Here is a 15,122-nt window from a genome sequence, read left to right on the forward strand (position 1 = left end):
GTTGGTTACCTGAAGGAAACTCTTAACTACACTCCTATCGCACAGGGCAGTACTACTTCACCTTCTGACCGCCTCATATCTGTTAGCAGTAGTACAAACGCTCGTCCTCCGCTTGACTGATCGCCTGGCATGTTTGCAATTTGGAACGGATTTCCAGCCAACACACCCTGTGGGATGATTGTAGCACTCAAGTCCGGCAACCCCGTCAAGGTGGCAGGTTTTGGTCGAGGTTTTTGGCCCGTACGGTCCACAGTAAGGGCCCACGCACTGACTACTCAAACATGCGCGGGCAGTAGTAATTCTTTTTGCACTTTCACCAAACTTGAAATCCTCAAAGAACAAACTAGTTTCCGCAGTCGTGTACACCAAATCTTCCCATTTCGACAAATTCTTGAACACCACCTCACATGTGGTCAACCAAGCATTGTATTTAACCTTCCTGCTTTTGATCAGATGGATGAAGTTCATAAACTACAGGCTGTGTAGGAATCTGGAGGAACTTTTCTTCATCTTTCTTTTTGTCACTGTCCTTCAAGCTACTGTCATTGGGATCAACGATGGCCGAACTCCTATCTGGGGACTTAACTCGTTATCTGGACTATTATGTGGAAGTCACCTAAACTCAACTCAGCATCGGAAAAGCTTGACGATCGAGATTCGTCAATACGAACTGTGCGTTTTACCGCCATATTGTAAGGCGCTGGTGCACGAATGGTTAGCTGATCCAACTGCTTTTATCCTAGAAAACTATTTACTTGATTTGGTTGATAGTTTTCTGCTGAGCACCTTGCGGATAATGGATTCATCGGTTTGGAGGTAGCAGCTCAGTTAACAAAGGTTAGGGTGCCTTTATCGGCTTGTAACTCTCCGAAAGAGATGCGACAACCTGACACTAAACAGACTGGTACCCAGCTCGTCATTTGGAGAGGTGCTCCTTCGGGCACGCGAGAGCCAGTTTCTTCTAATTGACATCCTACAGGCCTTCGTGTCCGGCGTCCGCTTTGTACGGAAAATTTCATTTCGATCGCAACCAGGTACTAGGTACGGTAACTGCATATCCTGAAAACGCAGCCTAACCAGCTCCCTAAACGTGCTGACGGGATGTGCACAGAAGGAATGGTACGGGGTCAACGCCTGATGTGGAAGCAAATGCGAACGAATGCACCACCAAATTGTCTACAGTGGAACCCTCATGACTCCCGGGTTGGGGTCAGAAAGGGTGAATATTTTTGTTTGAGGATTTTCAATTTCTGCTCAAATTTGTGACCCTCTTTTGCTCACAATGCCGTGAGCTCGACTATTCTAATAACCTTTTTACCCCAGAGGTTTACTGTTTTTTTATACAGTGGCTTTTCGAATTCCAATATATTTTCTAATTAACCCTTTAATTGATTGACTTGGAGGATGAGGAAGTCGTTTCCGATTGACTTCACGTTTCAGCGGTTTTCCTGTGTCAGGAACCAACTGCAAACTTCTTACTCACTTAGTATATCGTAGTCAGTGGCTATAGCCGATCACACGGACGTCTTGCATTCATGCCCCAGTTCTTCAGTCACTTACAATAAGTTCACAGACTGACACTATGTGTGCATGTCCTCTTGATGGCAAATGTCTAGTCTCTTCGCTAGCAAGTTCTGTCACAGCTCTGTTGTTCCTCTCGTAGGGAACATGTTTGATGCACATCCAATTCTGGACAGAAAGGGATTAGATGACTAATCAGCTGGGTCCATCAAATCGATATGAATATTCCGTGTTTGCAATATTACTCGAACGAGCGTGGGATAAAAACGAGTGGATTTTGGGTAATCGAAACATCCGTGACTTTCATTATGCAATGGGAAGGAGACTCCAAGAAAATTTTTTTAACATCAGAGGTGTATGTGTGTATTTGTGAGAAGAGTCTCTTCTCAAACTATGCAAACGTAATTTTCTCGTGGGATATTAGCGATTCAGGTCAACGATTTTTCTTAGTTGATATGTCTTTTACACAGTCTATAAAGCGAAAGTTTTGTCAGATGCGCATCTGGGGGCAGCAACAAGACCAACGTGAACTCACTTGCTTTTATCAGATTTCATAAAATCTACCGGCCATGTTCTACCGTGTTTGCGTATTGGTCTTGTTTTTTAAACGAAAGGGTTGCTTTGATTACACAGATATTCACTTTTCAGATATGACTGTCAGGTTGGCAGCCCACCAAGCTTATATTACCGTTACAAGTGATGCGCCTTAGCTAATAGTCAAGCAACCCCATCACTATGTAAATGATAGAACAAGCTTTCTTACCGTCTAGAATCTCAGCTGAGGAGACAGCTATCCAGCTCTTGGTCCGTTGCAGTCACATGCAAGCGTTAAAATCAACACTCATGTGTTCTTCAGCTTTGACGCTTTTCCAAACTTTTGGATCTTTTGACCTCTGAGCTGAGGTCTGACCTTCATCTTGGTTGCAGGTTGTGTGCTGGCTCACTGGCATAGAACTATTCATATCACTGGGTCTCAGAGGAGGCGTATATTAGACTACAGTGCGGACTGCATTGCTTTATGGCTGCGAAACCTCTTCTTGTTCGCGGTGCAGATCTGTGGCATCTTCGGCCAGTCGTTGACCACCGATATCTCAGAACTATAGCTGAAACTGGTTTGAACCAACGAATTCGGAATGAGGTGATCACGAGACTTGTTTTGGTGAAGCAGACGGTATTTCACTCAAAGTACCCAGTACTATCAGCTAAGGTGCCTGGGTCATGTGATACGCATGCCAGTTCAGCCCCTACCGAGCCGAACGCCGTTTTCTGTCCCTTATTCGAAGTGGTGGAAGCTCGGGGTGGACAGGATTTGCCATGACTGAAGGGAGTGAAGCGAGACTTGTTTGGTGAAGCAGACGGTATTTCACTCAAAGTACCCAGTACTATCAGCTAAGGTGCCTGGGTCATGTGATACGCATGCCAGTTCAGCCCCTACCGAGCCGAACGCCGTTTTCTGTCCCTTATTCGAAGTGGTGGAAGCTCGGGGTGGACAGGATTTGCCATGACTGAAGGGAGTGAAGGATGTTACGAAAAGTCCGCTCACCTTCCGCTGTGGGGTCCACGTGACCATCCCTGTGCTTGGCTGGAAACACAGTAATATGGCAGCTAATTAATGCCAGTGGCATTCGTGCTGTCAATTTCTATCCAGGTTGTCTAACTGAGTGTTGGAAGTGTACGAACCTCGGATATTTGTTGTGTGTTGGCCCTAGATCCCTCTTCCTGCTCCGTTTCTTTCTTCCGTAAGGGTCTATTCAACTTAATTGACATGGTTGTCAATTTACCATCTGGTGTTGCTGTCAGTGATGGTGATGATGCTGACCTATGTCAGTACAACAGCGTTTCAGTTCATTAGTCAAACTTCACGCTTCCTCATTCTTATTTATTTTTTGTGATTACTAACTGTTACGTTTTTCGACGGTACATGCTCTTTGGCTCAACGGTCTGAGCAGCAGTCCCTCGACAAAATCTTTCCTCTTCAGGCAGCTTGACGGGAATAAACGATTTGAGAATCTTTCACCCAACGGTGGGGGACTGACCTGAACGGAGGGGCTAAAGCATGATTGTCTGACTCCGATTGATGATGCACATAGCACGTGCGTTTTCGTCCCACCGGACTTTTGGCTTTTAAGAGTATATCAGTCGTATTAGATAATGCGCCGATGCTTACGCTCAGTCGTTGAGCGATCGAGGTGGGCAGTTTTTAAAGTCGACATCCCCTAATCCATCTTTCCTCCGAGGTAGCCAGCATCTCTGCTTCCTCTAATGTAAGGATGGTGGTCGTTTGGGGTGAACACGCAACTGTTCTACTCTTGTTGCGATGAATTGGATGACTTTACCACCAGACTGTCTCGTGATTGGATTTCTTGTAGTACGATGACTCACTGGTCTTCGTCGGCTGCTCTCCATAAATCTTTCTGGCTTCACTGAACCTTAAGGAACTGAGTTCCAGTCAGTATAGTTCAGAATCCGTTTCCCGACCTCTGTGGCTCGACTTCCCCTGTCGGCTTTGGCAACCTGGCAACATCCCATTTGGGCACCGAAAGAGTGCTACAGCTGAACAGAATCATTGCACCACCACGATAAGGTAGTCCACATAATCTGACAAATTTGAACTCTCGACGGCGTTCCTTGTAAATGGTATGTGAATGCCAAATGTGGACAGAGGAAACGCCTTAGTTCTAGGGACGTTGGTGTCAAGGCTGACGAATAGGGAATAATAGCGAATTCAAGATGAACACACTGTCCTGTGATGTTCTTTGTCAGCTCGATGCATTATGCAGAAAATCGCGATTGACTGTAGACAGCTTTATCTGAGCCCAGATGAGAAACCAATGGTTGGTGACTGTCATACTCATGGACCTGTGCCGTGCTACATACGTAGTAAGAACTTGTTCGCCCGATACCATTAATCTCGATGCGGTTTCAGTGCGTTCTACCTTGCTCTTAGTTCGCAGAGTTGAACGTAGTCCCGAAGTCTACGAGTCAGGTGAAGCTATTTTTTGTTATTTGAAGTGTTGCCGCTGGTAGTTTGAGGAGTCGCTCACTACAATCTTCCACTGAATAAAAGTCTGGCTCATGAGTATTATTCTCTAGTGACCATCGAATTTGATCAGGCGAAACGGATAACACCAACCTTCAGTTGCTAGTCCAAGCTCCATTTCTATAGGCTTTTTGCTCCTCTTAGGCTCACGATCCTGAAAGTGCTCGACGCTTGACGTTTGCAGCTTTATACGTCCTATCCCCTATTTACAACTGAGTGCACAGCAAGACCAGCAACGATCTGTCGATGAAAGTTCCTGCATGGCGTGTCTGATCGATAATTGGTGATCCTCTATGAGTTCTGACGTCCATTCTGCGCTGGTTGGCTGTGTTAACTTATGCTCATCAATTCTCGCCGGTTTGTTTGTCTTTTTTACAGGAGTGTATGCCTATTTTTACGGATACTAAATGCCTAATCACGATTAATGGACGCTTTCCAGTAGGATCAGCAATCCCGGAAAGAACTTATACCGACAGCTGATGGCGACATGGCCAGTATCGATTGGATTGTCGCAGAATGGAAATGGTCCCTAATTGGTAGTAGGATGTCCGCGATGACGGAAGTTCAAGTGAGCTATAAACTGACGGTGATAAAGTCAACAATCGATTGTCGTCATTTCAAGTCAAATCGAGACTATCGGGCATGCCGTCAAGCGTTTGAGGACCAAGTCATGCTGTCGTATATTCAGTCATGGCAACAATATATGGCCCCTGACACGGAACTTGTATCTGTAGGTATAATCGCAAAAAAAGTTGCGATGAATGACTACCGCCAATATGCCCTACTGGCGAGCCACTTAGTGAAATATAGAGTTCGCGGTCCACATACTCAGTGACCACGTCACCAAACGTGTGCCCTCCGGTGACGATCCCTTCACTGATAATTCGAAATGCACGGGTGTGGGCTTAGGAAGTATCCCTAAAACACGCTTTTCGTTGGCGAGCAAGAACGGATTTTTGCGGATATAGGTGGGAATCGCAGCATAAACATGAGCTAATACAAAAGATAAGACAATGATCAATTGAGACGGAATGTTGTTAGGCGATAATAAAACGTCCTAGCTAGAAAACACACGGTAATTCGATATTATCAGTCCAAGGTGGAAGTGGAGGGTGATAATTCTTTTTTGGATGAATGGCTTCTGCACGAATCACCCAGGAAGGATCTATCTTTGGTAGTGATCTTGAGCAAGACCGCCCGAAAAACCGCTGTTACAATTAATGTAATCCGTACTTTGTTTCTTCAGTTTTTGAGGTTGTGGTACTTATTCATGACACATTGCTCCCAAATATTTAATTATCCAAATGGTTGCACTTTCAACTACAACGGATTTTTTTACGAAAACGTAACAAACGAACAGAAAGGAAATTATTCGACCATTAGGAGCCACTATGTCTCAACTCCTGTGTGAGCTCATTCGAAAGATGACTCCGAATCACATGAAATGTCATTATGAAATGGTCCCCAACTGCTTAATATTCAGTCTCGTTCTTGAAACCTCGTGTCGATCGATCTAATATCAGGATGAAATCGATCGACCCAGTCAACCATCGAAAATGAACTCCTAAGGTCAACGACTTGTCTCCAAATGTCAAACGGATGGATCTAGGGAATTATTGAACTAGAGCGATGAGTGACGATCAAATCAACTTTGAGAGTAATGGTTCTTCCGTCTTGTGCTCACCATTTTTCGGTTGCCCAATGTATATATGGTACTCTGGTCACCCATGAGAAGCTTCAGTTTCCCATAGCCGGCTCGAACCACTTTTTTCTTGGATTTGCTTAAAAGTCCCTTTGCCTCACCAGAAAGAAGCCAACACTCGGGTCTAGTCCTAACCAGAGTTAAGCGCTCTTTGCGAGACCTATTTTACTCCCACATTCGGTATTCAATGTGCGTGATTATGTCGAGTTTGAACCCAAAAAGTCAACCACCGTTGTACTTGAGATGTAAAATCTTGGTTTTACTTGTGTTGTTCCGCGCAGTATGTCGAACATTGTTGACCAAAACGGAAGATGTCTCTACCCTCATGCTAAGAATCATTCGAAAAATCAACTTGGTAACCCAAAAAATCAATCCTAACGTGCTGTTGTCAACCGCCCTGCAGAGACATTTCCGTTTTCCCTTGTGTTCAAAAAGTGATTTGGCTTTAAACGTGCCGTTCGTACGTTTGCCTCGAACAAACGACCGGGTAACCTGGTCAGTTCTTTCACTACTTTCTAAACACAGGTAGTCTTCGTTCAGCTGTCATAGTATCCGATGCAAGTGTTTCTTGGCTCGTGCCAAGAACTCAAATGAGCGTGCAATGATGTAATTTTAGGAACGCATAAAAGCCCGGTTTTCGGTGATTTGCTAATTTTTTGTGATGAGATTTCGGCCGAAAACGGTTTGTGCTCTGGATCATGATGTGTCCCTTCAGTGTCCTGAAATCGATCTGAAGCATCAAGGTCCATCCAGTGTAAATGGAAACTTTAGATTTTTCTTCGCGTTGCTACTGATTTACTTCATGTCCACTGGGATTATGGGAATAAAATATACGAGGCTTTCTAACAATAAAACAGATGCTTACTTCATCTATAATCAATCCATTGGTTTGTTTCAACTAGTGTATCACAAGGTAGATCAATTTTTAGGCTGCTCAAACTAGAGTACTATGTTGCTGCTCGGTTTCAACCTAGGGTAGCACGTCAAGCAGAAAGGACCTGAAATGTATCGCTAGTAAGATGACCTACCAAACTACCACAGGTGAACCCCCTAAATCGGCTCTTCATGTTACACTTTGAAGTTTAAAGCATTTAAAACACTCGTAAATTTTTGTCTGTCGGATTGTGTCCTCCATACGCTCACCTGTGTGTTGCTAAAGACCTTTGCAATAAGTCGTTGAAACCAACGGCCCAATATACTAAATGTGAACTCTTTGATGTTAGTCAACTATAATGACATGACGATAATTGATTAGTCAGTCAATTACTACCGACTCTTGAGCGAGGATGAGTTTTCTTCAAAGCAGCACCAGCCAACTCTGGCTATGTTGACGTCCCCTTCGAATAAAAAACTCGGATTTCTGCAACCGTACTCCATTCTATGTATGATGGCATAACAAACCACACCAGGGCTGAAATTTAGGACTGCACTGTACGTTTGGCTGTTTTTTTCATTTGCATTTTCGATAAAGTTTTGAACAAACCCATATTTATCGACGCTATTAATCCACCCTTTACAGGCATTTGCGTTGTTTTTCACTTTGATCGCAACTATGTCCGACGTGGTCTGTTATTTTCTCGTACCGACTACACTAGTCTATCTTCTGGGCAGCTCTTTCGTATGGATACAATTGGTTTGGCAGAGTGGTAAGTTGGGAGTGCTAGCACTCTTTGTATCACAATCATATGTCCTTTTTGGTCGTCATTGCTGTACAGACATCGATCAGTTGATTCCTTCAGGGATGAATTTGCACATGTCATCAGTTTCACTCCCTTTGTCCTAAAATAACACCTTTTGGACATTTTGACCGACTGTGAATGTATATTTATTGCAGTATGCTGTTGAAGTCCTGCGCGCCACCAAGTCATTGTGTTTTTGTACTTTTACTGACACCCTTCATTCTTCAAATTTAATTCCTCCTCTTATTGTCAGGGCGTGTAAAATAATATTTACAGTTTATTGCAGTTTGTCTTTCTACGTCTAAAGATTTCCACTTGCAAATTTCAGACGTTAAGTTATTTGATTCAAACTTCCCCCATCAAATTTTGTTCAAGCTTGGTAGCTGATCGTTGATCAGTGGCTTTAGACATTGTTTCTCGCGAAATTTCGAACATTAGCAGTGGAAACTAGTGTTTAGCTATTAGATAACCACGGAGAATGATCTAGGCGAAAAACCATATATTCATAGGGGAAACTTCGAGAGCAAGACACCCATATCTTCCGAAGTCATTGAGATAAAACATCTTGTCACCAGTTTGGAGGAAGATGCTACCGGTAAGATCGATCCAGCATCCTTTGCCATTCTCCCTCAATACGATCTCGCTGACAATGGCCAACAAGTCGCGGTTCGACAGTCCGGTCGGCTCACCACTGGTGTCGGTTACGCATCACATCAAGTAGGTCTCCAACGGCCCACAGGGCGAATCATGTGGACCCTATCCAACGTAGTTCAAAGATCCAACAGCTCTCAATTTACCAGTAGCTACTTCCACTTCGCTTTGCAACGTAGTGGTCTCTGTCTCCCCCCGGGTCTGAAGTGGAAGGCAGCTTTCTTTGGTAGGCAGTGATTGTGTAGTACATGTCCCAAACACGCACAAGCTTTATCAGCCTCTCTAGCGAATCCCACTCGTTGTCCAGTATACCCGTAAAGACGAATGAAGTACGAACATTCTGCGGCCGTTTAACGCTATGAAGGCATGGATGGTCAAGTGCTTGGAGATGTCTGACGTCTTTAGATCCGAGAAAACAGATTTTGCAGTCATAAATAAGTCTGCTCTCACAGTGGCTTTGATTTTAATGAAATGTCATTCCGGTCCCAAAGACAAGCACTGTTCGTGTCTTAACAGTTGACTTCAGCCGTCAGAGTAAGTTGCGACTTATACAGCTTCCAAGATAAGATAAACGACTAAAATAGGTTGATAAGCTCAGGCTTCTTATTCTGAGATTTAAAAGGGATATAAGGGAGTGAGAAGTCCCTAAGATTTCAAAATTTGACTATCCGGTGCACATGTTGTAACAAGTGACTACTTCCGGTACCCCATTCAGAGTCACTCGTGTCGATACGCCTTCTTCATCGTGTACTCAAGTCCACTCGTCTCTCTCTCTCTCTCTCCTGATCCAACTTCGATATCCAGACCAGCGACAGAATCGAGCAAATACAGGGAGATAGGGCAACCCAGGCAAACCCGATTAGTTGTGGGAAAACCTTTTGGTTGCTCAACATCATTCATAATCCGGCTTGAAGTATGGGAATAAAGTGTGTGGAGAATATTCACAAACGTCAAAGGACCACCCATTGGTTAAGTATATGTGTAAGAACTTCTCTGTCCCAAGAGCTGAGGTAACTATTTAAGTCGGAAAAAACTGCCGCTGTTGACCGACGGTATGCACGAAGCTTCTCAAATGCTTCCCCTACTGTCAAGACGTAATCAATACATTTCCGTGGTTAGTCGAAACCGTGTCTCATGCTCGCAGACTTGCGTCTAGCGCGATAAGGTCGGAAGTTGCAGTACTTTTGACCTGACAGTTGTGTTACAACTGCGGTAAAAGTTATACCTTTATCAGTGGAGCAGTCGTTCCGGGTACTTCTTGAATCGATTGAATGATTTCCAGTTTGGTTGAATGCATTCTTGTTCTCAAACCTGGTAAAGGCATGACACAGATCCACTACCATGTTTTAGTTCATCTGGTTTCCCACTCCATCAGAGACATTTTATGTGATATGACTCTGCCGAAGGCTGGAATCTACTTGAGGCTTCGCCTGTTAATTTGACTTACCCCCATGTGGAAGTTATGCAACGCCAAATGGGGTTTGAGCTGAACATTGTGTGTGTCCGACCAAATCTCCTTTAATCCATGTAAATCCAATGGTTGCTGATATTTGGTCAACTTCATGATCCTGCTTCACTTCACTAGACGAGCAAGTCCCAGTTGCCACAAACAGTTGTATGGGGCTTTCTATTCCATCCGGTGAATTCCAGCCGGTGAATAGTATCCGCCGAAAGATTTGCATACGGAGACGGTTCAGACAACGGATATTATGCCGGTATGTGGTCAGCGTCTCACACCACGTGACGGGCATAAACAATGCTTTGTAGATGCGTAAATTTTTTCTGAGTCTGCGAGCTTTTTACCATACCTGTTTCTCAATTTTGCCTTGACAAAATGGGATCGCAGTGCTTTCGTTAGGTACTGTACTTTGTTAGGTACTTCCACGCGGTCGCTTTCACCGCATAGCTCCCCTTCCAACCTCCTCAACCGAGTACGTAGTACTGAGGCAGCTTCCAGGGCCGATCTTCAAAACGCCGAATCGGTTCCCTGGATACGCTGTTCCACTGCCACCTTCGTGTTTTGGCCCCTCAGACAGGCAAATTATCCAAAATTATCAAGCTTATTTCTTACTCACACATTCTATCACCTGAAATGAGATCTTATCGTTGTGTGACAGTATGACACTCGTAGTATTCCATGCTTTTATTCACTTCCATAGAGGAGGTTACATGTAGGCAACTAAGGGAATTTCTGATAGACTTCCATACCTATAAACACTTCTTGACGAGTTTCTGTCACATTTTGATATTTTTTGGAATTTAATTGGTATTGCCGAATGCTTACATCCTCTGTCCTAATTGCTCGGTACACTACGACACAACGACGAAATTCTTTTCTTGGAAGAACAAAAGAAAACAGTTACATTAGTGCTGGTGATTTTCTGTCGTCGTCATCGATATTCCCGGTTCATATTTGTTCACAGCACCATGTGGTTTTGCCAGTGGGAAACTATAGAAACTGGCCTAGGGACAACTATACAGTGAATATATGTGTGCCTGAAATGCCCTCCCATTGCTGATTGCATTGACATTTGCTACTACCGTCCTTTGTGTTACACGATACAACTAGATAGGCACTTGTACGCAAACACGCGTCGTTGGACCACGGGCGTATGTACTTGTAACTGCCTGGTTGTATTCACATACCATAATGGTTGGATGTGTGGCAAGCACGTGACCATGGGTACGCGGGAACATTAAAAACGCTTGCCATCATTTGAACACTGTCTGCAGAACTCGTTGGTTTGTAACGGTTTTCACTTTATAACTAGGACAACTTAGGCCATAGGTATTGATCGGTGTGAGAGATTGCTACCTCACTTCGAGTTTTTCTTCAGATCTCACGAGAACGTCACAATTAGATTGTTCTTTTTCAATTCCCGAACCGTCCAGGTTATACCTGCTTCCTGAACACATTATGGCTTATTCATGATTGTATCGACTCTGCTACCTTCTGTTGGCCGCATAGCTCCCAGCTGACTGAGCATAACGTTCCATCCGTTTATCATGCTGTGCCCTCCAATCACACTGCTGTTTGCTTTCTTGATTAGCCAATGGTTTCTTCCTAAACTTCTTTCGAATCTATGTTTTTGGACGATCTGTGACATTTTGGACAGCGTTAGCCAAAATCACGATCACTGAATATTTGTTTGTTTGTCTGCTGGAAACATGTGCTGATCCGGAATATTTAATGCTAAGTTTGTTAGACTAGTGTCATAACGTAACGTGACTTAACTTTTCCCGAAATCTCACCAATTGGAGAAGCTCTTGTGCAGGTTCTCCTTAGTCTTTCTGAGTTACCCTATTTTCCTAAGCTGTTTGATTGATCATCATTGGTTTGGTCCGTCACCTTCGGTATGGTTGTAAGCAAATCCATTTGAATACCAGATTTCGCTTGTCGATTAATTGTAATGTCTCTTAAAGTCGAACTTGACCCAGCTGCATATCGACGCCTTCACCTCGTAGTTGCATTTGCGATAGAAGCACAGTTGGGTGTCCAAAGTGGATCAAACCTGTCTGATTTTTTGTCAGTTTGATATTTTTGCACGTTTATCATAATCGAGTTTTTTTTTTATTACAAAAGCAGAGTCTACTTGATTACTGGTCTGGCAGTGGAATTTTCACCGCATGTTACAGCCTTGAAAAGGGTGATTTGCTCGCAATTAAATTCCATAGAACGGATTAAAATTGCGGTGTACCATGCAACCTTTATGAACTTTGAGGGATAAGGGATTTTGATAATTTAATTTACCTCTGTCGGTGTAATTTAGGGGAGCAACTACAGTCAGTCATACTGTATGCACCATTTTACAGCTATCAAGCTGACACAACCGTCATGTCACTATTACTCGATTTTCTCAGGTTTTCTAGGTGGGGGGTCGGCGCCGGTCTGAAACAGCGCGTTAGACTACCTGAAAAGTATGTTTACAATGGTTAATAATAAATGTACGGATTGCTGCCAAACTCTTCCGAAAACGATGACTGCTCAATCAGTTCCAGGTGTTTTTCAACTGATCGAACATACCCAAAAAGTACCTTTCGTCAATCATCATATTTTTTTAGCTGTTGTGGGCGTTCACCTCAATTTAATGCTCAGTGGTAAAGAAACAACTCTCAATTTATCTTGATTCCCCTTAGAGCGTATTTTGAAGACATTTCAGTAATATGCACGTTCCTTGTCACTAATCAGGGCAGCACATAGCCGATTGTAGACGTGCGCGACTCACATTATCACAAAAGCGCACAATAGCTCGTCAGAATGCTCTAGCCGATACGCCGAAAGTAAAAGATCGCTCAACTGTAGCACCCTTTCGGTGCTTACCGTCCTGTCATCAAAAGGAAGCACGAGGGCTGGGATACTACCAGGTTGCCCAAGCCTGGATAGGAGGAGCCGAGAGGCAGAGGTCGGGTTCGAATCATGGACCTTCCGGTCAGTAAATTCGCGTTTCAAACATAGCCATCTCACCCAATTCGTGTTACGTGTCAATATAGGTTCGGAGATCCATTTTGATTTGTGGACTCAACAAACGACCTTGAACTGAGAAATTCGATGTGACTTCACTGTTTACCGACGTCATCTTGACTGATTATGTTAATTACTACGTAATTACATTGAACCAAACAACTTTCATTAGATAATTAAGTCGGCGAATTGCGAAAACTTCTCTGGCGATGCACATTGACTGTGGAACTCTACCGTCAAATTAGTGGCGTCGTCATGGGCTCACAACTGGCCAGATGCTAACCGACATCTTCATGAGTAAAATTGAAAATCTTCCCTTAAAAGCTGGACACAGTACTACTGCTAATACCTAGACAACATGGATTTTTTTTTAATTCAGAAGAGTGTAGTGGAACAAGATGTTATAATCTGACGTTTCGGTTGACGTGGGCAACCTTTTTCGGGGATTTCTACAATTATTTGGGTCCGCTATCGTATCTTCTGATTGGTGTGTTCCTGTAGTCACTTGCCAGTCACAGGTGATAAGCGTGTGTGGTTGTGTGTGCGTATACGCGAGATTGTATGTGTACTTCGATTAGGATGTGCCACGGTCTGTTGTGGTGGCTGTGATGCTTCGTTACTGAGATCCCTGTTGAGCATCTGGCTACTTTGTCTACTAAGGTGTATAGTAAGTCGAAGCCAGATAAATGGGATGCTCGCGCCATCACTGCGGTTAGTGCAGTTTTTTTAACTTTGGTGGAAAACACGTGTGTCGTTTGTGCTCTGTGATTCGTTCACGGGGTTGTCTGGCTGTTCGGCCTATGTATCTGGCCGGGCATTCTGCTTAGGGAATTCGGTAGACGCAGTTTGTGCGGTGTTTGGAGAAACTAACCATCCTTCGCTCGTTCTGTTTAAATCGTGAATTTTATATTACTGCCTTGTTGGTCCAAGCAGTATTGGAAAGCTTGCCGTTGCGTGGCTGATATGATCTCAAATATGTTGTCAAGGTATCTCAGCCAGATGCATTGTGGATGGGTGAAGTTAAGTAACTTTTTGGTTTCAACATGGTGCAAGAAAATATTCGCCACCGTGTATGATACTGGAGAGACCATAGCGACACTCTCACTTTGTCTGAAGAATGCGTTTTAAAAGGTGAAACAAGTGGTGCTTGGACGCATTTCAATACCACTAATAATCTCAACAGGGAATATGGTTGTTCTCTGTACTAGAGGTATATCGTCACATGAAAGAGAAGATAGAGAAGATACTCGTTAATTGGTACACTAGTGCAAAGAGCTGTTACAACAAATCTGATTGCTACTTCACCATTGATGTGTTTAGGTTGGAGGCATACTAACCCGATGTCAGATGTCAGAGATCCTAACAATGGCGCATCGCAGCACGTGCAGCAATAAACCGAGACATATCCTAGTAAAAGTACACAATAATGCTACCTAACACACCCACACACGGTTGTCGCGTCTAACTGATCACAGGAACACACCAATCAGAAGGCATGATAGTAGTGGCGCTGCATTCGACTCATGTTCAAATAATTGTAGAACTCCTTGAAAAGGGTTTCCCGCAGCAGCCGAAACGTCAAATTACATCTTATTCCACTACACTGCTTTGTATTAAAAAACTCCATATTATATACCACATCTTGCTCAGTATTTTTTAAGCTTCCGAAACTACCAAATCTTGTGAACAACCGGATTCTGTAGGCAACATTTCCGCGATCTTTAACAATAAAACTAAGATGGACTTGCATTAACAGGAGTTCAATAAGGACCAGACCGCCATCCATTTCAATTCGAAAGGAGAAACCGATAACTTCCTTCAATGCCTATATGTTGGCCTTGAACGACGTCACGATGGTGCACTGTAATGATCGGTGTACCGAAAGCCTACGCGGTCCGGACAGTTCGCCAACGTGACCGGCCTCGTTCCACTAAAACGAAAGGATACTCTGATCCGTACGTAGCCTTACTAACAGAGCGAGAAACATTCCTTGGCGGTGCGCTAGAACGGGAATTCCTAGCTCTCGACAACCTTTTGAGAAAAAACGAGTTCCCCGACAATTTTATT

The 15,122-nt window shown here is 43.8% G+C and overlaps 1 protein-coding gene across 1 annotated transcript in view; it reads left to right on the plus strand.

Moving 5' to 3' along the window:
• T265_13733 (hypothetical protein) overlaps positions 1 to 15,122 on the plus strand; it is a gene marked incomplete at both ends in the record, with an annotated part of 76,186 nt that overhangs the window by 17,250 nt on the left and 43,814 nt on the right. The window contains 2 exon segments of the mRNA XM_009170238.1: positions 7,783 to 7,909; positions 12,833 to 13,074. Of these exon segments, the coding sequence (XP_009168502.1) occupies positions 7,783 to 7,909; positions 12,833 to 13,074 (369 nt within the window).

Source organism: Opisthorchis viverrini, assembly GCF_000715545.1.
Source record: "Opisthorchis viverrini unplaced genomic scaffold opera_v5_97, whole genome shotgun sequence".
In the NCBI taxonomy this organism is placed as follows: Eukaryota; Metazoa; Platyhelminthes; class Trematoda; order Opisthorchiida; family Opisthorchiidae; genus Opisthorchis; species Opisthorchis viverrini.